The following is a 23,065-nucleotide window of genomic DNA, read 5'->3' on the forward strand; positions in this document are numbered from 1 at the left end:
ATACTTTTGAGCGGTAGTGCGTAGCTCAATTGCCTTTATCATTTGAAATTAGGTAGATGAATGCCCCAAGACGGGGCGTTTGCAGGGAGCAGCTTCTACGCGTATATTCAAAAATGTTCTTTTCCAAAACAAATACTTTGGCTTCGTTTATATCCATTTGGAACAGCAACGCACCAGGGCAATTTATGATATTTTTAAGCTGTTTCTTGCAATATAATTCACTTTTAGGTTCGATGTTGCGACCTTTAAAACTGGATTAAATTTACGTTGAATCAAACACAGTTGCTATGGTAAAATAACTCATATTTATTTTAAAACATATTTTACGTTTGGTTCATGCTGGCAAATTGACATTCATTAACCAATCGGTAGCTACCAAAGCTAAACGTATTATTTTTACAAATCTTTGGTGATTCATTGACTCCTCGGTTCAACAAACTTGATTACTAATTGTAAGTCTAATTATTTTTGGATGTGTGATTAGTGTAGAGATTGGTGATATCAGCTGATGGTGATACGAATAAATAGTCTTAATGAAGCGATTTTTTGAGAAAATGACAATCATAATTTACTTTAGAGAGAAAATAAGTAATTACATTATTATGCATAATAAGCACATTTTTTTAACGAGATTATAATTAAACCACTCGGTAGTTTTTTCCCAGCTGATCCGACAGATTTAGTGCCATAAAAACTATTACGAACTACAGTAATAAATAATATTGTAATTGACCCGCAAATTACAAAATAATATTCCATCTAAGGCAGTATTTAGGTAGAACACTTTTTTTCTAGGTTTTTAAATGTTTTAAGAGTTTATAAGTTAATTTAATTTCATTAAAATTATTAAGAAAAACTTATAAATTAGTAACTAAATACCACTACGCATGGTTTTATAAATATAGCATAACATATACCGCATGTGCTACAGCGATATCACAGCCAAATTTTTTAGAACTTTCACACACTAAATAAATATAATTCAAATTTAAAATAGGAATTCCGTACGTCTTCATTTCCACTTCTTAAGGTGATTTGTTTTCCTTACCTGCAAAGAAAACATATCAGTTTTAACGAAACACACGAAATACTTTTGAAACGCACCATCACCACTTTCATTCCACTTCTGGACCTCACCAGATCCAAAAATGATATAAAATATATCGGCACACACATAAACAATGGCAGTCATGAAGAAGATGATTTTCCACTGCTCAGGGTCTTCCTAAAATGTAAAAAAAAAATTCGAGCTACTTTCGAATAGCTATGGATTACTTAACGTACTTCGTTTGGTACCAAAAACTGCACCAGCAAAGGGGCTACAATGCCGAAAATATTTGATAACCCATTGGTGATTCCCATAAGAATTCCTGCGTGATTTGGGGAGATGTCCACGTGGTTTACATTAAAACCACAGTAGACACCTGAGTTGAATCCTACAGCTATCACTAAAAGAGCTACAGCCCTGTTCGGGTCGTCTGCAGGGGTGAATCCAAGGAACGCCAGAGCGATAGCAGGAATTATCAATCCTGAATAACAGTTATCATTTCTACAGTTCAAAGTTTTGACAAAGCTTATCTACCTATGGAATTGAACACTTTTCTAGCGATACTAATACTAAGAATTCTGCGGCTGATTAAGGCGTCTGATATGAAGCACATGACGAAGCTGAGGATCCATAACACAAAGTATGGAAGAGCTGATAAGACACTATTCTGTAAGGGATAATTTATGTGAAATTAATATATTTCCATTAGGTGTCGAGCCTCACTTACAGACTTTATATTAAAGTTCATCACATGTCCCATGTAATTGGGAATCTCGGTCATCAAAGTCCAGAAACCCCAATTCTGCCCACAATGACTGATCAGTATAGCCCACAGAGGCAGAGAAGTCCAAATGGACTTCCATGGAATTTTGTGATCCTACAAATTAATATCTCAGAGAGAAACCCTTAAGAGATGAATGCTACGTACCGGTTTTCCCTCGGAGTGCCCTAAGCTGTGTTCAATATAGTATTTCTCAGCTTCGCTGATTTTGGGGTGAACTGCTGGGCTATTGTAGGTAAAAGCGAGACAGATAAGGCACCAGATCAAAGAAGCTCCACCATATAAATAAAACACTAAAGGCCAACCATAGCTGCTGGCTGAAATAACTCCAGTCATCAACATGGCGATCACAGTTCCAAACGGACCAGCTAGAATATAATAGATCATATTTTTAAAAAAAGCTGCTAAAGAGACTTTTCTCATACCTGCATAAACGATAGTTCCTAATCTAGATCGCTCGTCTGGTGGTACCCACTGACTTAGAAAGTTATGGACGTTGGGAAAGAGGAACCCTTGACAAAGGCCTTGAAGAGCTCTGTTGACCATCACTCCCTTTGAGCCGAGACCAGCAGCCATGTACGGGAGGATTATACAGAGAGAACCACATAGGGCCGTTGAACCCAAGAGAAACCATTTAGAACCTGACGGATATAGATACATCAATGCACAATTTATAAGGACTTAAAGTTTCTAAATTCAAAAGGAGACATGCATTACGAAGAAAAGTATCCAAGGAAATAAGTCAGAAGCGTTTTTTGACGTAGAATACGTGATCGAAATTTTCCGCAATTCTTAGAAGTCACCCAGTATATACCGTCTCCGAACTCAGAACGATATTGGAAACGGTAAGAGATTCGGATTTACTCAATCGAAAGAAAATTTGCGTAATCCAATAGCTAAGAAAATGGTGTTTAGAAATGCCCGAAAGGTTTTTTGATTTTTGCAATATTTTTGAAAAAATGTAAATTTTCTAGTTTGCATATTTTTCTCTGGTGTTAATATCGAACCTAAACCAAAACTAAGGGCACCTCTCCCGCAACGACTTTAATGCCCTTTAACATGGCATTTTCTGTTTTTTAATATGATTTTCGACTTTGCGGAACCTTCATCAATTTAACTTTTTTAAAAACGGTCCCAATGTTCTTGTATCAGATTCCCCTCCATGTTGCGGGTACAGTGTACACTAAGGTAGAATTTTTATGAAAAACTAATTTTTTGACGTGATAGAATTTGATACGTTGCTTTTATCAATTGTTATCTCTCTTTCAATTTATGAGGTTTGTTCAATATTATGCAACAAATTAATACTTATGTTGACCATTACAAGCATATTACATCTCACCTGAACTGATGTAATAAACGAATCATGATATTGTTAAACTGAAAATAACTAGGAATCGAGCTGATACGAATATTTGAATAATAGGAATATTTTTGAATAAAGAAGATGAATGCAGCGTCGCTCTGATATTTTACTTATGCTCTACATATGCTCTAACTCTTTAACTGTCGATCTAAATTGCTGGACATTTCCATTTGAATTTCAATATCTCCAAAAATATGGAAGACATTTTATTGTGGAAAACATTCAGATGGGTTTGTTTTTCGCATTTTCCTCATTACTAATTTGTTGTCAATTAAATGCATTAGAAGTAACTTTCGTCAAAATCCTTCTGGTGTAGATTGTCCATAGGTGTCTCTGTTTCACTTAGGTGTACTTTGGTACCACCTTCCGTGGTTCACTATCGCTTCAACTTTGTCCACCATAATAGTATCTAAGTTAATATTACACACAATGACCTAATGTAATTAATAATATGATTGATAATGAGCGATTCATTGCCGATGATAACACATCTTGTGCCTCTAAAGTCGACTTCTGAGAACCACTGATCATATAACATAGGACATAATTTTAGTTTTGGCATGGTTATCAAATATCATTGAAAACCATATACCAAGGACGTCCAGTTGCTAACCGCAAATCATCTAAGCATTGCTATTGCGCTTCGTTTCTTCACATAATTTTAGGAATTCCAAGGAGTTTCGACTACAGATAAATTGAACATAAATGGAAATCGAGCTGGAAAAATCGTAATTTTTCCATTATTAGGTCATACGTACCGTATCGTCCAGCCAACCAGCCTGCAATAATTTGAGGAAGAACGTAGCCCCAAAAGAATGCAGAGAGAACTATGCTTTTGTCATGCCATTCTGGATAGGTCTAAAACAAAATTAAGTGAAGAATTTAATGGAAACAAAAATATTAAATACTTGTGTAAAGCATGTCAACGATTTACGTTTTTGTAGCCTGCTTCTTCTATATTCCAACTTTTATATATATATCGTTATGGTCAAAATATTAATAGACATAAAAAAACCGCCTCTGGAGAAAATTCGTATAATAACGGTGATTTTATAATCAACTCATGGAAACAGATATTTTCCATTGCAAAGTAATGAATGACGTTTTTCATCTCTTCATTTCGTATTTGAATTTTTGATTGAACGCATTCATATGCAGATCGGTCTACTTTAATGGAAAGCTTGGTCAAATGCCTTTATTGCAACGGAGTATCTCAGAACCAGCCCGATTTTAGATTCTGTTTCTTTGAGGCCTTCATGCGTTTTAGGAAAAAAGCCGCGAATTATGTGCATACTTACAGGAACATTTGGGTTAATGCTAGCCGAAGGATCTGTCATAGCCACAATGGCCACTGAGAGGGTAACTCTTATTCCATATGCAAGGAAGATTAGCAGGAAAAGTATGAAGACTTGGCAATGACGAACTCCTATAGTAGGAGCTGCAAAAAAGTGGAATCTATGATGTAATGGGTAATTTCCAATTGGATCACCATTAGAATTAACAGAAAGGTAACTGAAATTAGACCATCTCCGTACTTTACAGAAGCAATGCCGAACTCGTCAAAACAAACATGTTATTGATTATCTCTCAGAAACCTGCACGTTGTTTCTGTGTATTTACATCCATATGGCAACGTTTTCCCATTGAAAATTTGTAGTATTTTCAATTTGCGAATCTGATTATTGGTCAATAACATGTTTGCAATAACCGTTTGCAAGTTCGTTGCTGTCTGATCCCTTTATTGTACCATCTAATCTGCAAAGAACTTAATGATCGATCCAATAAATAGCAACGATAGATAACTATTATTTACATGTAAACGTGTTACATTTATTCGACTTACATTGTATTGCTCCTAAAGGTTGGTATTTGTATCTCCTACTCCATCGGAACATGTTTTGAGCGGACACTAACTGCGTTTACGTCTTTTATCGATTTACATAAAAAGGACACTTAGGTCTTTCACGCAAAATTACGCAAATATAATAATACATAAGCACATCGGTAGGAAATAAACAATAATTAATTACGCTTATGACAACAGTGCGATAAACTTGAACTCATACAGTGGGTTTGTATATAGCGCTGATGCCAGATTAAATGGTTTAGAAACACGTGGAAGTGAAAGTCCTGATGATGGCGTTGACGATGTTTCGGGTAATATTGGTAGTACCGAGGCAGTACCCATGGCGAGTATGCTGAACGTACTAGGTGGACTAGATTCCAACGAAAGGTCTGTATGCGTTTAATTATAATTTGTCCTCCTCGCCTTAAGCTCAGAAGAGAGTGAGGGTTTCGATTGAAATGACTGCATAGTGGCTTAGGTCAGGTGGATTCATAAATGCGGAAATTATAGATGATCATTTCCTAATTCATGACAATGAAAGAAAAAACAAGACCAGTTGTCGCGCAAATGGATGCGGCGAATCAGTAGGTGGGGGCATCATTAAAATTTTTTGATATCAAGTTGAACTAAGAAATCATTATTTCAACGTTAAAGCGAAAGAAGGAAACGGAAAGGCAAAAGCGATCGACAAAATTTTATAGGAAACGGTAGATGACGGTTCACATGAAAGACCTCTAAGCATTGACAACATTTTTCATCGCTATTTTCTTCAATGTACGAACAATAATAAATGAACATTTGTGCATGAACTGGTGGAAATGCGCCGAAGAATTTTATTAATAAAAAAAAATTTCCAATCGAGGGAAATTAAATGGACAAATATTAGTGATTACAAAGTGTACACAGAAGAATACCACGACTGGCTTTAGACAATTTATGAGAAGTAACTATTGAACCATATCGTGACTACATTGTAATGTAGATCCTAAATCTAATTATGCACATTAGTCTGCCACGGCTGAATACTATTATACTTTATTGTGTTATCCACAATAATTGTATTCAAAATTTAAACCGTTCAGCATTATGGTTGCATACATTCCATAGCATCGGTTTTGCGGACTTTTGGTGGCCAAATATGGCCTGCATGTTATGATAAGTAACAACGTATAATAACTAAATCAAAGAGATTATGGGTGCAATTCAAGCATTTATTAAATTTTTTTATCAGGCGTTAATTGCAATATCGTAATTCTTAGGAAGATTTTAAGAAACTAATTAGAACAATAATGACATGTTTTTCCGTTTGAAACAATACTAATTAAAATTTTGAAAAAATCAGATAATAGATAACCTTATGACTATTGAGGAGCCAGAGCTTATCACGCATGTGAACGGGGTTAAAAATGCATCTTAAGAAGTTGGTGGGTTAATTGTGGGAATCGCATTGATTATATAAACATTAATTAATCAAATCACGTCATATCTATTCTATAGACATGTAGTTATGTATATAACATAATTCATATCAGAATAATTGTGGTGGGTTCTAGCCACTGACAATAATAATGATTGCTATTGCGCGATGTTTTGCTCTAACGACTGAAATCGATAATTAGTTCAGGTTAGTATTAAATCCAAAAATTATGTCAATAATTTTTAACTATTTTTTAAATTAATACATACTAATACCGCAACCACTCAGTATCCTCGCCAAAGGAAAAACCATTTCAGACTTCCTTCATTTCGGCTGATTTAGGAAATTTTTAACTCAAGTAAAAGGCGAAATCGTTAATGGCTATTTGTCAAGAATTTTTGTAAATATAAATAAGACATTTACAAAATAATTTAATACTAAAACGTATATGAACATATTTTTCTTTCCGCTGTGTTTTCCAATATATTTCATTTTCCACATATTGGTACTTGTCGCAGTGGATACACGAAGTTCTTCTTCAAGTTTTTTAATCTCACTAAAATTCTCAACACGAAATCTTGCAATAAACAAATTAATGCTGCAGCTCTAAGCCAATATGGCGCACGTTAGACACGGCGCTTCATTTGAGTAGCAGTGGTAAGACTCACTGGTAAAAGATTTTGAAAACCTTTGTAAGGAAAAGCTCTGAGGAAATGCTAGAATGAAAAAAGGTACATATCTTCTTAGCACTTGTGGCTAAAGGCAATTTATCTACCAGGACCCTCCTATACATTCCTATGAAACTCCCTCCAAGGTTTCTATAGAGGAATTTCTGATGCCTCTTTCGTTTTGACATTGCATTGCTCCAAAATTATTATTAAACAAAAAATAAACAACAAAAAGCGTATTATCATTACAACAAATTGAACTTCAACTACGTATTTAGGTTTGACTGATAAAAATTTTTATCGAGAGTCAACAGCTGTGAGTAATAATTAATATTCTTTCATTTTGTTCATCAATGGGGGTTTTAACCCAAATTCAAGGTACACGTATGAAGCATGTGCTACAAATCAGAAAGATGGTTTTTGGTTCGTCTGGGTAAGATTGTAGGCAATGAGCATACAAGTATCATTTTAAATTAGAAAAGTTCCAGTCCGATAACGTAATTTGCGACGCAGTTTTATATTTATTGAGTCAACAATGTCATTGTTGCTCTTTTCACATTCATTTCAACCCATAAACAAAACTTGTGTCACTTTCTGTCACTAAAGGTTGCTTATTTGTGTAAAATAAAATTTAAATGAGAAAAAATGAGAAATATGAAATTAATAATGCAACAAAGTGATTATGAAAATGGGATCTAAGCAGGGAGCTTATGAAAGCTGATTTTTAAAGAATATAAAGTTTGCATCAGACATGGAAAACTCTGAGTACAAATGCATGAAAGAATTATGATATAAATTACATGAAGAATGATCACTGAAAGTTAAATCTCAAATTACTGTTGAATTTTTATTCTTTTGTTTATTCCTAATTGGATCTTTTTCCATGTGCATTTTGCTACAATTTGGTTCAAATTTGTAGAAACTCACAAATTTTCAGAAAACCATGCTGATACATCTGGGGATAGAATTTTACCAATGCCGTGATCCCGGAATTACGATTACAATTATACAGGGTAGTTTACTCAAACCGATCGTTAAAAGTTTACTAGGATCTAAAAGTGATACGAATTTGAAATTTTGGAATTAAGCTAACTTCGCCGTGTACTATTTCTTTTATATTTACAACTTCCTCTAACTTGAATTTAACAGGAAGTAGCGGTTAGCTTGCTTATTTTAAATGGGACTATTAGCATTTTATATTATTTTGGGGTTCTGCGCAATATTTCAGACACATTTTCTGTACAATATCCAATACTTAGTCTTTGTCGTTTTTGAGATATTCGACCTTGAATCAAAAACGTGCCTCCGTAATGATCAATTTTGAAATTGCATATCTCCGCAATTAGTAAAGACATAATTTTCATATTTCGCAGAACGCCAATACATTGTGTTAAGTTTCCACTCCTGCTACTTACATGTCTTAGTTTTTATACAGGGTTTCTAAAATCAAGCTCCTGACATTCACATTTTTGAAGTTGTGAAAGTTGCGTGGATCTAGTAATAGTGTAGTAGTACATGTTCATTCTGTTTTTATTTAGATAAATTTATATTTTTTTTAGTAACTTTCATCTATGATAGGCCAACACATTATTTATTTTTCCACGATCACCTACGTGAAGAGTTAAAAGTTGCCAGAATGAATATGTACTACTCACATAAAATTTAATTAATTCGAAAATGGTTTGGACTAAGTATAGGTAACCCTGATGCAGTTCGATAGGGAATTATATCCTCTACTTGATACTGCTTAAAGCTATAGGGTGTCCCATTCGGAAAAACTTTAGCGACTTCAAAAATGTGATTATTAAGAGCTCAGTTTTGGACACTCTGTGCAACACTAAGCCACGTAAATAGTAAAGTGTAAACTTAAGGTCCTGTATTGACATTTTGCAAAATATGAAGATTATGTCTTCAATAACTGCGGAGATACGTATATAATTTTAAAATTGGTCATTGCAGGGGTATGTTTGAAGTTCAATGTTAAATATCTCAAAAATGGGAAAGTCTATGTATAGGAGGTTATAGGGAAAATGTGTCCGAAGTGTTACGCAGAACCTATAAACAAAATAATATGCTGGGGATCCCAAGCAAATTGACAGCTTTAAAGGTTAAATTGCAGGTGACGGGAAGTTGTACATATTAAAAAAAAGAGATTTCACGGGGAAGTTAATTCCCAATTTTCAAATTCGTATCACTTTTAGATCCTAGTAAACTTTCGATGAATGTGTTGGGTGAATAACCCTGTATATTTAGAAGTAAAAGTAAAATAAAAAGAAAACAACGAATCGACAACATGGAAACGAACACATGCTCTATAAATTTAAATTTATGAAGTGGCGCTGCCAAAACCTTTTCCTTATAGAAACATATTTCAATATAAGTCTCATAGAAATTTTGCTCACAGTTTCTTTCGAAAACGGTACCAAACATATTTAATGCAAAAACATTACTATTTATTTAATTATATTTTTTTAAAAGCGTCAATTATGCTAAAGAAATAGCGCGTATCTTACTGCATTGTAACAATTATAAAAATACGGTATTTCAATCTGGAAGCAAGTCAATCGTAAAATGACTTACAATTTTTTTCGCAGAGAGTTTTTAATTGTCAATTTTTAGATAAAGCTATTTTTGTATGTAAAATAAATGTAAATTAATATTAAAATAAATATACAATAAAAAAATAAAAACAATTGGGAGGTTTGAGAAGATGAGGAAGATTGACCGTAGTTTGTCTGCCCTAATTAGATACTTCAGCAAATTTTTAAATGGGTAACGAATATCCCACAATCTCCGAAATTCTAGATGTCCTTATTGTATTATGTTTTGTTCAGGTACATATGTATATTTATTTTAAGTAGGTTATCGTCCCAGCAACCTTATTACACATTTACAGAACGAACCCACTTGAAATTTTAAGAGAGGAGTTACAAAAAATTTCCATTTGCGGCAATTTTTAATTGAAAAATAAAATTTGTTTTGTTCAGTCCTTATCTAAAAAGGATAAATCAATTCTGAAAATGGGTCATTGTTTAATGGTGTGTTTAAGACACTTGTATTGAAGTGCGGGTACTTATTCAAGACCTCAAAAACGCCTTTGTCCAAGAAAGAATAACATTTTTTAGTTCCATGAAAGAAAAACTGACGCAAATATTGGAACTTGGAAATTTTACGATATTGTAGATCGTACATTCAGGCAAATGATAGCAAATTCAAAAACTTACATAATGTAGATGGTGAGAACTGCTACGAAGGCTATAGAAAAGACCATTAAGCAACTATTGTTGTAATTCTTTATAACACAAGTTCAACAATAGTAAGGGGAAAAATCCAATTTCAGTTGGGTACCTACTTAATGTTTTTTAACTATATTTGCGGTAATCTATATTACGAAAATGGTGAGGCCCATTTCATGGAGAATGAAAACGTCACAAATTTTTTAATATAATTTGCTTACTGGAATTGAACTGTCTCAGGCAAGAAGTGAAAGAGTACAAAAATTGCTGGAACGGAAGTCTCTGATCTCGGGTGCAAGAAATCACATTTTAGAATTTTCGTTGCAATTCAATCGAAAATGTTCCTACCTGCATTACCATCTTTATCCTTACTGGCATGAACTCCGTTCTGCTTCTCGACGTGAGCCAGCTCAAGCACCTCCTTCGCCATGTCGACCTTCTCGACACCACAAGACTATCACAATAATTACAATTCTGTTTTTATCATAGATATATTTATATCTCTGATTCTAATCAAGTAACACTTAAATCGTACTGGGGTTAGTTAATCAACTTCTTTAACTGTCAAATTGAGAAATTATCACATGTTAAGCTAGCACAAGCCCGAATGTAAACATAGAATTTAGTGAACCTTCCTCATTGAGGACACCGTCGAATGTAAGCTCCGACCTAAGGCTATGTTCCGTTTTTATATCGGCAGAAATTCTGTTGTGCTGTTACAGAATTTGTTGTACGATTATTTGTTAATGAATTATTTATATTACATTATGCACTATCAGCTTGTGAGTGGAATATTTCGGCGGTGGACATGATGTTCTGGATCTCGTGGAGCAAAGGTCTTTGACTTGCCTCCAATTTGTTATAAAAATTATCATGTGTACGTTTAATAATATAAGAGTGCTGGTTCCATATTTAATTTGAATTTTTTATATAAATGAGGTTTGACCTTCGCTAATCAAGTGATTAAAGACTCAGGGAGTATGTGCACAACTTATAGTTTCACTTGCAGGCAAGTTTTCCCCAGAGGAGTAGCACCATGGATTTTGTGGGGCAGTAGATGTCTGTAGCGTGATGATTATGAATTAATGTTTGTTCTTTAACGTAATGGATTTTCTAATAAAGTCCTCGTTAGTTCAGGTTAAAGTAAAGACATCTCCATTAGCATTCCAGTAATTTTGTTTACTCTTTTACGAAATACGCTTCTGAATTTATTTCGGTTTTACTTAGATGATTTTAGGCTAGTTAAGTTAACGCTTTCTGGAGAGTTTATTACTTTTCGATTATTTCGCATTGCAGATGAATATTTAATTAAACAGTCACGAGTTATTAATCGCCGTCATTAATAGACAAGGCCGTTATAACTATTAATTCTGCTGATCGTGAGGTTTCAACTTTTTACTTTTCTTTTGAGGCTTGAAGATTAATACCTGAAAGTTGAAATTTCGGTTAAGAGCGCTATAATTTCGATTAGCTCGGCTCTCATTCAACTTCGTCTTAGAGTTTGAGAGCATGGGGTTACTTATTCAGATTTAGCTACCTTATGGTAGTTCAAAGTCTGAGTTGCAATCGACATATGCGCTCATCTGACCCTGAGTACGACTTTAAGGTCGTACCTAAATTTGTCAGTACCAATAAAAATTTCACGCACATGCAGGAACCTACTTCCTATTTTCCCCTGCAGGAAGGCACCTTGTGTAATGCGATTTACATTCAGGTTACATCAAGGCATTACCAAATTTATTCAAAACGCCTCTGTGCGTCCGATATCAACCTTTATCATTAACAGTCCCAATTCAGCTAACGTTCAAGTACGCCATGCAAACCTTTGCCTGCAATTAACATTTAATTGCAGTAATGCAGTTTAATTATCGGCAATTCCTGCATTCCAAGATGATTTCAGATGGAAATGGCATTCGGCCGTTTTAGAATTTTAAATTTTATCTTTTTTTCTTGCAAAGTTGTTTTATGTGTAGTAATGTTGCATCGTCTGTGTAACAATGACCGCGGCCTTGAATAGAAAGGTTGGAACATGAAAATCCTGACAACAGAACTTGCTAATAATCAGGCAGGTATTTTTTAATTCTAAGTGGTGTGTGGTTTGGTGATAAAAATTCAAATAGGAAATAGCTTCCTGCTATTAAAGCTTACTTTGAAGTCGTTAATGGCGGCGCTGGATCGGCTATGGGCATCGTCGCGAATTTGCCATTTTATTATTCTTAAGTAGGATGAAGTGACGTTGGAAATATTGGGCAAAATGACTGGAAAAGAAATAAATTAAAGCGTGTCTTAAACCGAAAACGACAAGCACGAAAGAATTTATACTTGATGTGTTTATCGCCGCAAAGCGAGACACTCTTGAGATTTGAACGTCATTTAAGCTAATACTTTTCGCAATTTTTAAACGTATTTTAAACAACAATTGCATTAAACCTCTTGAATTTTATTTGTGTCACTAACTGAAGAAGGCGTCAGTTAAGTGCATTTATTTGAAGAAGATTGGCGTAAAGGCTAAGGACTAGATTATTCTCTACATTAACTTAATCAAGGTGAATGATAAAAATCAATTTTCAAGTGAATCACTATTTGTCCTGCACATGTATCTCATTGTCACAACAATTACAGTTGATACAACAGAAAAACCCTTATTTTTATTAGAGACTAGGTCAATAACAGCAACATTAATCGCTTGAACGGTAACAGAAAGAATGTAAATAACTCTAAAATAACAGGATCGTGGAAAAAACTATGAATTTTCCCTTTTAAACCGCGAAATCTAAGAGAACACCTATTAATTAGTGCCAAAATTATGGGTTAATTAACATTAAACATTTTTTTTATCGATCTGTGCTTAATTTACGAGCAACTGTGCTTTGGGGCTTTTCCATTGATTGTTACAAATTTTATTATTCAGTTTAGTTAGGCAAAGAGCACTGATGACGCACTTGTAGAAACCCATATTGAAGTAACTGTTGCCAATTTCGTGTGTGGATATTCGTGTATCATTCAGTCCCAAAGACTATCTTTTCTTGGTCTTTTCAATTCCGGGCTTTGTCCGTTGTGAAATTTCTGCTTTCTTCACGTTCACTATACAAGCATTTGTGCTTAAAAGGCGAAGAATTTCAAATTAAAATCTTGTTACCATGGTAGCTGATCTCTGAAATAGTGCAGATATTTCTTTGACTATTCCGGAATAAAATGTTCAGTAAAGATTAGCTACATTGTTTAACAAGAAAACTGATCGTGTTTTCATGATAGACCGCGGTTGCTAATACTGGAAATTAATAATACTTTATCTGGAAAATTTCTTAGCTAACTGGCATTATGTTCGACTACTGGAGCCCCATTTTTCAACACATCAAAATTCTTAGGTATTCAAGGCACACTTAATTTGTTAAAATTCCCACCGTAGAACGCACTTCCTGCCTTTTTTCCATAGAGTGATTATTTGCGCTTGAATTCTTCAATAATTACCACCTTTTGTTTGAATCACATACCTTGCATAACTTAAATTTTTCGCTCACAATTTTCAGCAAATAATACACCGTGATTCGCTCGGTCAGTTTGTTCATTCATCGTGCATACGATTATTCAAGAGTCAAACATTGAGCATAGAAACAATTCGAGCGAAATTTGACTACTAAAGTTGTTTCGTCCACTTTGTAACAATTCGTTTATGTTAGTTTCGCTATTGGATTTTCTCTAGTTTATAACAATAACAAAAAACAAATTTTTACTTAATATTACTATCACTGGGTTCAAACAGCATAAGAAATGGGTGTAGTTCGGATCTAAGATAAAACTCAGATTTTTTGTGTCTGCGTTTTGTTCGGGCGGAAATAATCGCATATAGTCATTGAGCTAATAGTGAATAATAGGTAATTCTTCATAAAGAACATCGATGGTTGTCAGTGCGCTCGTCACACTTCATATGATAATTATTAGCACATGAATGGTAACATTTCAACAGGTCCGATCCAACGTGCCAAAGGACCGTTCAAAAATTTTCTCACGTCTGAAAATGATGATGCGAGTGTCAGTCAATTTAAACTGGCCAAACACGACTCCCTTAAGCCTTCGAACTGGTCTTGGAATCTGTTTGATATGTTCTATACGTTTGAGGCAATTTTTTCTTTCTTTTTTTTTTAATTTTCAGGACTGACCCTTCAAACACCAATAGGAATGGTTTTTGCAATGAAATTACAGTGCTCTCAATTAAAACTTACTAGAATAACATTCGCCCTTCACTAAGAGCTCGGATAAATACTATTTTTAACTTTTCCGTGGCCAATGTGTTACACCTTCAGAACCTAGGAAAAATAGTAAAAAAAAAAAAACAAAAATTAACAGTAAACTAGAATGTATGCGAATTACTCCGAATTTTTTTCTCTTAAGCGCTGAGAGAAGAAACAAAAACTTTAATCCCTTGGCGATTAAAATGAGGAAGTTCGGAGTGTTTTATACACATTTTACTATTTATTATCGTTCTTTCTACTTTACCTTCCTATTTTAGTTCAGAATACTGTGCAATTCCACAGCAACAACCACAGCCCCCAGTGGAGTGTGAAGCGTTATTGGATTAATCTGATGAGAAGGAAAATGACTTTGTTTTTGTAAATTGCGTTTACGCACTCAGCTCTATACTCCATCTACTGTAGAGAAACTGTAGCAATCGTTGTGTAACATAAAATCAATGAATTCTTTCCTAAACGATTAACTAGTTACTGAACTCTCACAGTGGTGAGGATTTTTTCTAGAAATCTGCTGCATCACTTTCCTTATTCTCATGTAGATAGAGTATTTTTCTAGATCTTCGAATGGAAGGTGTAAGAAGTAACTACGGAATATTACATTTTTTTTTTAATCCATGGGATGCTGTCCGTGTTTTGTTATGAAAATATAACGGAAAATCAGCAGGTTCAATAAGAGTGAAGGGATAAACAATACGGTTATGTACCTTGAAGTAATAGAGCGGCGACTCATCGTATTCTTATGCGGAAGTTTGAATTGCCAGTAAGTTTGAGCGGGATTTCAAGGAAATATAATTTTAATTAGGATCGGCTTATTATCATTTCCTCCATTAATAAAGGTGTGCTAATTTTCAATTTGTGCTGAGACAAAAAATATCACAGATTTGACCGAGAAAGGTAAATACTTGCAAGAAATAATTTTTGCTGAGACATAATTATCATGAAAGCGTGAAAAATTGACGATATATAGGAACAGTTGAATGAAATTTATTAGTAGGGCAGATAATAACCCTTTTTGAGCAACATGGTAAATATTTTCCCCACGACAGAAGCATAATCTACTTTTTACTCACTAGAAAATTGTTTGATATCAGTTTCAGAGTCTCGCGAAGGAAGCTGAGATAGTCGTCCAATTATTAACAAATTACCTTCATGTTTAACTTAATATTTTTGATACAGCGCCTGGCGTAACAATACCTCTATTAAAGATCTCAATATCGTATGTGCAATTTCCTCGCGCCTGATTAGCTATTTAGGTCAACGGCTAATCAAATGATAAACTGCGGTTAGAAGTCTTAAAGAAACAGCCAAATTACATGATCCTTTTATTTCAGACACGTATAGGAGTTTGAAATTAATTTGGCAAATATGAAACGGTCGTTTTCCAAGAATTTTGAGCAGCTTTGTAAATTACGAGGACCTTGTCAAGATTCACGTGAAAATTCTTAACACTGCTGCTATCTGGAAACGTAAAATTGGAGGATAAAAGTCGGCTAAGTCAGTTTGAGCGTGAAAGCTGGTTCCAATCAGTGATTGAAGTATGACATGTTACACTTAAGAGAAAATAATCTTAAATCTATGTTCAATATTGTGAGGAGAAATTTACTTATGATGGTCGAAAGAGAATTTAAAATGTTTAATTAAAATTCAGAACCTGAAAAGGAGAGATAGGAAGCACTAACTAACACCCACTCATGAAAATTTATAGGGTTAATAAAATTAATAATTTAGATCACGAGCTTTAGCTCTCCACTACTTTTAATTATCGAATTTTCTTTTAAATTTGCGTTTGGCATAATTAACTTGGTTAATTGTTTCGCGGAGTTTCCAAAGTTCAATATTAACTCCCTAAGTTATTTAATTTGATCGGATTTCCCTTGCTTTAAAAGTCGGCGATGGGGGCAATTAACAAGATAAAAAATTTGAAACTGAATCTGTGGCGTTCGCTGTATTTAAGAGACTTTATGACTGTATGATCCGACGTAATCACTCAGGCGACATAACGTGACACGCTTCTGATGTCTACCAATTTTGTATGACAACGTGGAAGGCAAACAGTGTTTTTTTGCAAAACTTAAGCGTTTTCGGAAGTGCCCTTTAATGGGAAGAATTGGTTGTCAAGCTGTCACCACTTAAATACTGTACCAGCCTATGAAGGAGCAGGAAGGCGAATTACCATTAATAGCAAAATTACGTCTTTAACAGTTTTATTTCAATAAAATTCCATATTTGAATTGGTGTGTAATTGTTAATAACTGCACTGGGAAAGGAAATTTCCTAACGAATTTCTTTAATAATTCTGCTTAAAGCCTTAATTATAACAGCCTTAAGCGTGTCAAATTTATCGACATTACGAGTATTACTGTCGATTCCCCCAAGAGATTAAACTGAAAACCAACTGCCAATGATTCCAAACCTCGGGCGCCAGCTGTTATTATCCTTATTAGAACATCTTGGGGTTATCATATAATTTATCTTATCCTGTGTGCTATCCTTCCACGTGGGGTATCGATTCCGGCAAAAACATTTCCACTTCTAATAATTTTATCCCCGCAAAGGTCCACTGAATTTAGAAATAAAATAATTGCATCGGTTATGTGTAACAAAAACAATAAAACCCGTAATAAGAGTGACAAGATCAACAATTTCGACATTACCCCAAAAAGCTCCAACGCATTTTAAATGTAATTAACTTCTGAAGTAGTCCTCTCCCTGCGAGAAGTCCACTTGACTTAGTGGGGGCTGTTTGGAGAACTGGTGAAATTAAGGGAAGCCGCTACAATTGACAAAAAGGGTTTAAACTGGAATTAATTGGTCGTAGCCCATAGACCTGGCCAATTGTAGCCTAATGAAGGGGGATTTAAGTAGTCAATAACTGGTATCTTGTGCAAACCATGATCAGTGTCTTCCTAGATAGAATCATTCAAATCCTTCCTGCAAATTAAATTTATGTAACTGCATTTCTATAAGAAAAAAGATTTAATTTTAAAAAAGGCAGGGGTTAAAATAATTCAAAAGCTCACCTGTATGTGGGGTTGAAATCGTAGAATTGCTCATGTGACAACGTGCGAGTTGACCCATTTTAGATTTTCAGAAGATTTCATGTCATGACGCTCAGCAAGCATCTTGAAATGTTTAAGTTGTCTGTCTGAAATTTTCAAATATGCAGTAAGAAAACACGAATAAACTTCGGGAAGTGGAGAAATTAAATCAACAATTTTTTCAGAGAAACAGCCCATATAAATTATTAAAAGATAATATAAAATGTTGGAAAAAACCGAAATATTTTAGTGAGTGAACAAGTTCATAATCGCAATGAAAAATTTAATTTAAAACTTTTTATAATTTGAATAGGAGTAATGTGTCGTAATTAGTACGCATGGACGGATATGCATATTTTTCCACTAGACCTATTCAGAAAAATTAAAGTTTTGCGTGTAATTTCCTCAATCACTACGTAAGCCCTTGTGGACTTGTTTTATTATGTTGAAGAGGATTGTTGAAGCTTTTTCCGTTTTTGTAGAGGCAAAGTTCATCAATTCGCTACTCAGTTACAAAATCGCTGGGAAAGGGCCAGTGGCTCACCGGTGGCAAAAAATATGCAATTCATTGCAATCCCTCGGCTTCTCAAGCACACAGTGAGCTTTAGATTTAAACTACCGATGCTCATACTTTTCATACTTAATGTCGGTTTGTCTTTCAGCACGTAATACCTCTTTGACTCCCAGATTTTACTGTCTACTAAATTTGAACAAAAGCGATTGCGGAGATTTTTGCTAAGATGAAGGCTCGGCTGGCGGCCTCGAAGAAGTAGATTTTTGCATATATCCAGCAGCCCCCAACCACCAAACCCTTGTTTCCAACTAAGCTTATGCAACAACTGAAGCACCAGTTAACAGAACCCAAAATCGGTTCCAACTTTTCTCGTTAACGCGAACTTGTATCGTCATTAGTAAAATAGTTATCCATACAACGAGATAGACAATGGCTATAGTATATATTCAAAATTGTTTGTTTTGCAACTATCCATTAAAATCACTTACGGATATTCATAATAACTACAATTCCGCTCTCATATTACAATCCTCGAACGCTTACCAAACGAAAAATAAACTACCCCATTTCCAACAAAATAAATCCAGATTGCACCCCATTTTATGGCATTACTACCTCATAAAGGCAACATTGAAATTAATCCTGGATGGTATTTCGGAATAATTTAGGTTGTAAAACAATTACTACATACCGGACGCATCGGTAATTATTTATAGGGTGGTTCGTTTCAAATAACGTACAAAGCCACTTTATTTATTGTAAATTTTGCTCGGCCACTGACATAAGGACTATCGATTTTAATTGGGTTAATTAAGACTATTGGTCATTTGTTGAGGTTGTGAAGGTTTCTCGCCTGGTCATTCAATATAATTTCCCTGAATGTCCATGATTGATGAAAAATCCCGAGATTTCCTGGATATTGGAAAACTTGATCGTCGAAGCTGTTCCGTTTCAGTATGCGAGTTTCGATAAGTGCCTGCTAAAATTATTTTCGTGTATAGAATATATTTTGTCATATTTAAAGCTTTTTTAAATTATTTTTTTATTTTTTAGTAAATGCATTAGCAGCTCTATACCCAGGGGGCGACATTTTACTTGATTATTCGAGGCCGCGAGAGGTCTGCAATGGGTTAATTTTTGTGCTTGTTCTTTCCACGAAATGAAAAATTTTAACCATTCCTTATGTGGTTTTTTAGCAATCCCTTATTGGCATTTTTATTTTTAGGCAGTGGACTGTCCTGGTCAGCGGTTTTTCTACGTGCTATTTATGAATCCAGCGATCTCATATGGGTTCTATATTGACGGCAGAAAGGCATTTATCTCTAATCGTCATTTTGGCACTAAAAAATCGCAAAAACTAAGCATCAAAATGATGCTGGATCTCGGAACTTTAAAGTATATGGCCAAATGGTTTCCGGCGCTTTATAGAGCTCGTGGAGACGATAAATTTGAGCCATTTTTAAGGCCATCTTCTGACGTCCACTACCTGCTTTAAGAGGAGGGGAGACGCAAAGACGTGTGGCAAACCTTCTTGGTCATCAGTTTTTCTTAAATTTTGGGAAATGATGATTAAAAATTTCCTTCGGAGCTCCGGACTTGCCAAGGCCGGTCCTGATTATTCCGAAACTGTCTGTGTTTAGCTTCCATCCCCAACTAAATCGAAGCTTTTCGAAACTTCCCATATAAACTCTATTATAAATACACTACAGAACCATCTCCTCTAGCGGACCTATTGTCATACTTAAATAATTTCGCTTAAATAACCCCATCAAAATATTAGTTTATTATTATAACACCCTCGAATAATCTTCCTCTATGTTCAATGTTTATTAGGGTTCAGTTTCTGGCCCCAATTTGGCTAATGCGTACATTTGCTTTAAAAGCATAATGTTTTGGAAAGCTTGATCTGGAATGATAGTGCCCTAGTTCCAGTGCAGTGCTGTGGAAGGAATACATAGAGCATTGCGAAAGTTTGCAAATTAAAATTTTTTGGGTCTTTGGTTCCATGGATGAAATTTAGATGTATTTGGACGCAAGACATTCAGTTTCTACAATATTGAAATAAAGATGCAATGAAGAGAAATTACTTTTTATTCATAAAAAATTATCGATGTTATGGTGATTTATCCGGACTTTGGACACAGTCGAGTGAATGCACGCAACTTTTTACGATCTGTGAGTCGAATTTATTTATTATTAACATTAAATGATTCAAAAAGTTTCTACATCAAAATACCTATTTGTAGAACTGTGTTGTCTCTTAACCAAATAGCTAGGAACTTGAAGTAAATTTTACGAGACTTACTGAGACAAGAAAATATTCCAAACTCGAGGATACTTTATGCCTAGGGGTAACAAACTTGCATTCTCCTTAAAACTCAAATATTTGCCCATTCCCGACAGCTTTCCTCGGCAACTTTCCGCCTTTACACTTAAAATGACATTTCCATTAAGAAAAGGATGTCAAAGCTATCATTGCGTGTGTTCGGGCTCGTCTTAAGAACTGTTACCATGGAGGGGATGAAAATCCGGTGAGCTTAAAACGTCTATTTGTTTTTGCCCGCCCTTTTTAAGGGTGTTGTCATCTTATACCGCTCCAGCAATGGCTAAATCGATCAAAACGTTTTCCGTGTTAAATGCGGGGGAAGAGAAAGCCTTTTTATCTTTAGCGCTTTTTTGTTGACGTGCAGGAATAAGTACTTAAATTAGGTGGTGAAATTTGGTTGGGATTTTGGTACGAGTTTCGCTTTCACCGACGTTTAACCATGGAAGTGTTCGGCCTTTGAAGACAAATTTGATCCTCAAAAAGAGAAGATGCCAACCAAGCATGACCCTTAAAATTACATGAGTCTAACAAGCTTCATTACATTTAGTAGAAGTCAAAGGGCCTTCATTTTCTCGATTTGTACGACCGTATTCAAATTATGTCTCCCCTTTTTGCAAGAAGGAAAAAATCTAAAATAAAAATATACTGAATCCAGTTCCATATTATTGTCCTTATTTTTCCTAACGCTAAAAAATGTTTATTTTTATCTTGAATACAAAATATCTAAGGGCATTTCTATATTATTTCCAAGTAGGTACAATCTTTGATCTGTGGTTGCGAACGCAAAGTAATGAGGTTTTTAATATTATGGAAAAATGAAAAGCGCAAATAAATTAAAACCCTCATTAACCATTTCATTTACAAGATTACATTAGATTTTGTTCTCGAATGTACTTTTTATGTCAGGTGTATACAGTCCAGTTATAATTAAGTTATAGTTTAGTGCTCTTTCTATGGGAAGTTATTTGTCGAATAGGGATAAATTGCCCATTATCACATCCCTTTAGCCACTTGCGAATCGCTGACCACGTCCCTTTGGACTTTATATCGTACCCTTTCATGGGGTGGAGAAGTGTATTAGCAGATAGTCAGTATTTCAATACAGAGGTGTAGATGAAAACTGTCACAATATATGTTATTTGAATAAAATTTCATGTTATTTCGCTTTCGCCCTTGAAAAATACAAAAACGTTTTGAACTTTTCTAAATATTATTTCTTCCACCAAGCAGCAAATGTATTTATTTCCCAGGGAACGTTCTTCTCGCTATAATATAAAATCGGCCACCGGAGAGTATTGAGAATGAAGAAAACAGGTGCGAATAACTGGGTTTAAAAATTTCCCTTGGAATACCGATCTGAGATAGCTGAACGGAATGAATCAATAATGTCGAATAACCTAATATTTGGTTTGCATCAAGGCATTATACATTACGGTATTAAATGTAAAGAGTATCTATTAAATTATAGCGCTTCATTCTATTGATCGACGAAGGACACCAGTTATTTAATCAACAGACTTTTTGTGACTTGATATAAATGGATTTCAAGTCGATTTCCATGCTCTCACTTACTATTGGTTCGCTACTTAGAATTTTCCGCAGGATAATGTCTATAATTTAATTTTATAATAAGAATTTTAAAATAATAATGATAAAGTTGAGACGAGTTTCCAACAGGATATTACTACATGTTGTTTTTAGAACATCGTTCTCTACAAATATCTTCGCGAATATTTATTTGAAGAAGATGTATAGGCTCAACTGGGGTAAATGTAAATGACCCTAAAAATGTAAAAAGTCGAGCTTCAGCATTTGAAAAAGGGCGCGAAATCGTTTACTCCACTTCTTTACTCTTCTTTATTTTCTTCTCATGTTCTTACAAATTTTTCACATCGCATTTGCGACTCTGCATTTGTCGATCCACGCTGATTTGGTGTTGTGAGAATTCCTTTTCTTTCGAATCCACATTTCATAAGGTAAGCATACTTTATGAAGTGCAATATGGTTGAGTGTGGGTAAATCATCGTTTTCAAGAATAATTAATTGAAATACACATTTTTTGTCAATTTTTACGAAAATATTTACAATTACCCCAAGGTTTAGTGTTGGTGGGGCAAATGTGAACGTGTGTCCGGGGTAAGTGTAAACAATCATTGGAAGCGTAAAAACACGATCTAATTCACAACGAAAACCGTTTTAATATGCTTAAATGGATCTTAACTTATTACAGCATTTGCGATGTGACGTAATTATATTGAAAAGAGGAAAGGACCCTTATATTCTGCAGAACACCTAGCGCATGCTGTTGAAGTTGTCAACAACCCAAATAAGCCTTATCGCGACGCATGAATCTATCAGAGACTACCAAAAGCTGTTATTTACAAAACAGAATATCGGGAAGGAAAGCTTTCGTGAACGTTGCTAGACCGGGTTGTAGGCCAGTTTTTTCGGTAGAAATAGAAAAAAATTGCAAACTGTTTGATGGCAAGACTGAGAATGAGTCTTCCACATGGCAAAGTATAATTACGGCAATCGGTTGGAGAAGATGTGAAGGCTCAGGCGTCGAAAGCTCCTT

The 23,065-nt window shown here is 34.7% G+C and overlaps 1 protein-coding gene across 4 annotated transcripts; it reads right to left on the bottom strand.

Moving 5' to 3' along the window:
• Positions 1-286: 286 nt before the first annotated feature.
• Positions 287-11,037, bottom strand: LOC136347314 (putative inorganic phosphate cotransporter). 4 transcript variants are annotated; one of them, XM_066297196.1, is made up of 10 exons: positions 10,720-11,037; positions 4,494-4,633; positions 3,954-4,053; positions 2,255-2,470; positions 1,977-2,197; positions 1,776-1,925; positions 1,583-1,715; positions 1,285-1,529; positions 1,105-1,225; positions 287-1,048 (listed from the first exon to the last, which is right to left on the bottom strand). In XM_066297196.1, the coding sequence occupies exons 1-10, from the start codon at positions 10,790-10,792 to the stop codon at positions 1,026-1,028; spliced, it is 1,422 nt and encodes a 473-aa protein (XP_066153293.1). In that variant the 5' UTR covers positions 10,793-11,037; the 3' UTR covers positions 287-1,025. The 4 variants fall into 4 exon arrangements, with proteins under 4 accessions (XP_066153293.1, XP_066153292.1, XP_066153294.1 ...); XM_066297195.1 differs by having other exon boundaries at positions 10,711-11,037; XM_066297197.1 differs by lacking the exon at positions 10,720-11,037 and adding an exon at positions 5,039-6,112.
• Positions 11,038-23,065: the final 12,028 nt, after the last annotated feature.

Source organism: Euwallacea fornicatus, chromosome 28 (assembly GCF_040115645.1).
Source record: "Euwallacea fornicatus isolate EFF26 chromosome 28, ASM4011564v1, whole genome shotgun sequence".
Classification (NCBI taxonomy): Eukaryota; Metazoa; Arthropoda; class Insecta; order Coleoptera; family Curculionidae; genus Euwallacea; species Euwallacea fornicatus.

Coding starts and splice junctions, on each gene's coding strand:
- LOC136347314 (XM_066297195.1), bottom strand. CDS start 10,792: ATGGCGAAGGAGGTGCTTGAGCTGGCTCACGTCGAGAAGCAGAACGGA. Junction 2,471..3,953: donor CTGGTTGGCTGGACGATACG/GTACGTATGACC, acceptor TATATCCGTCAG/GTTCTAAATGGTTTCTCTTG. Junction 1,926..1,976: donor GGCACTCCGAGGGAAAACCG/GTACGTAGCATT, acceptor ATTAATTTGTAG/GATCACAAAATTCCATGGAA.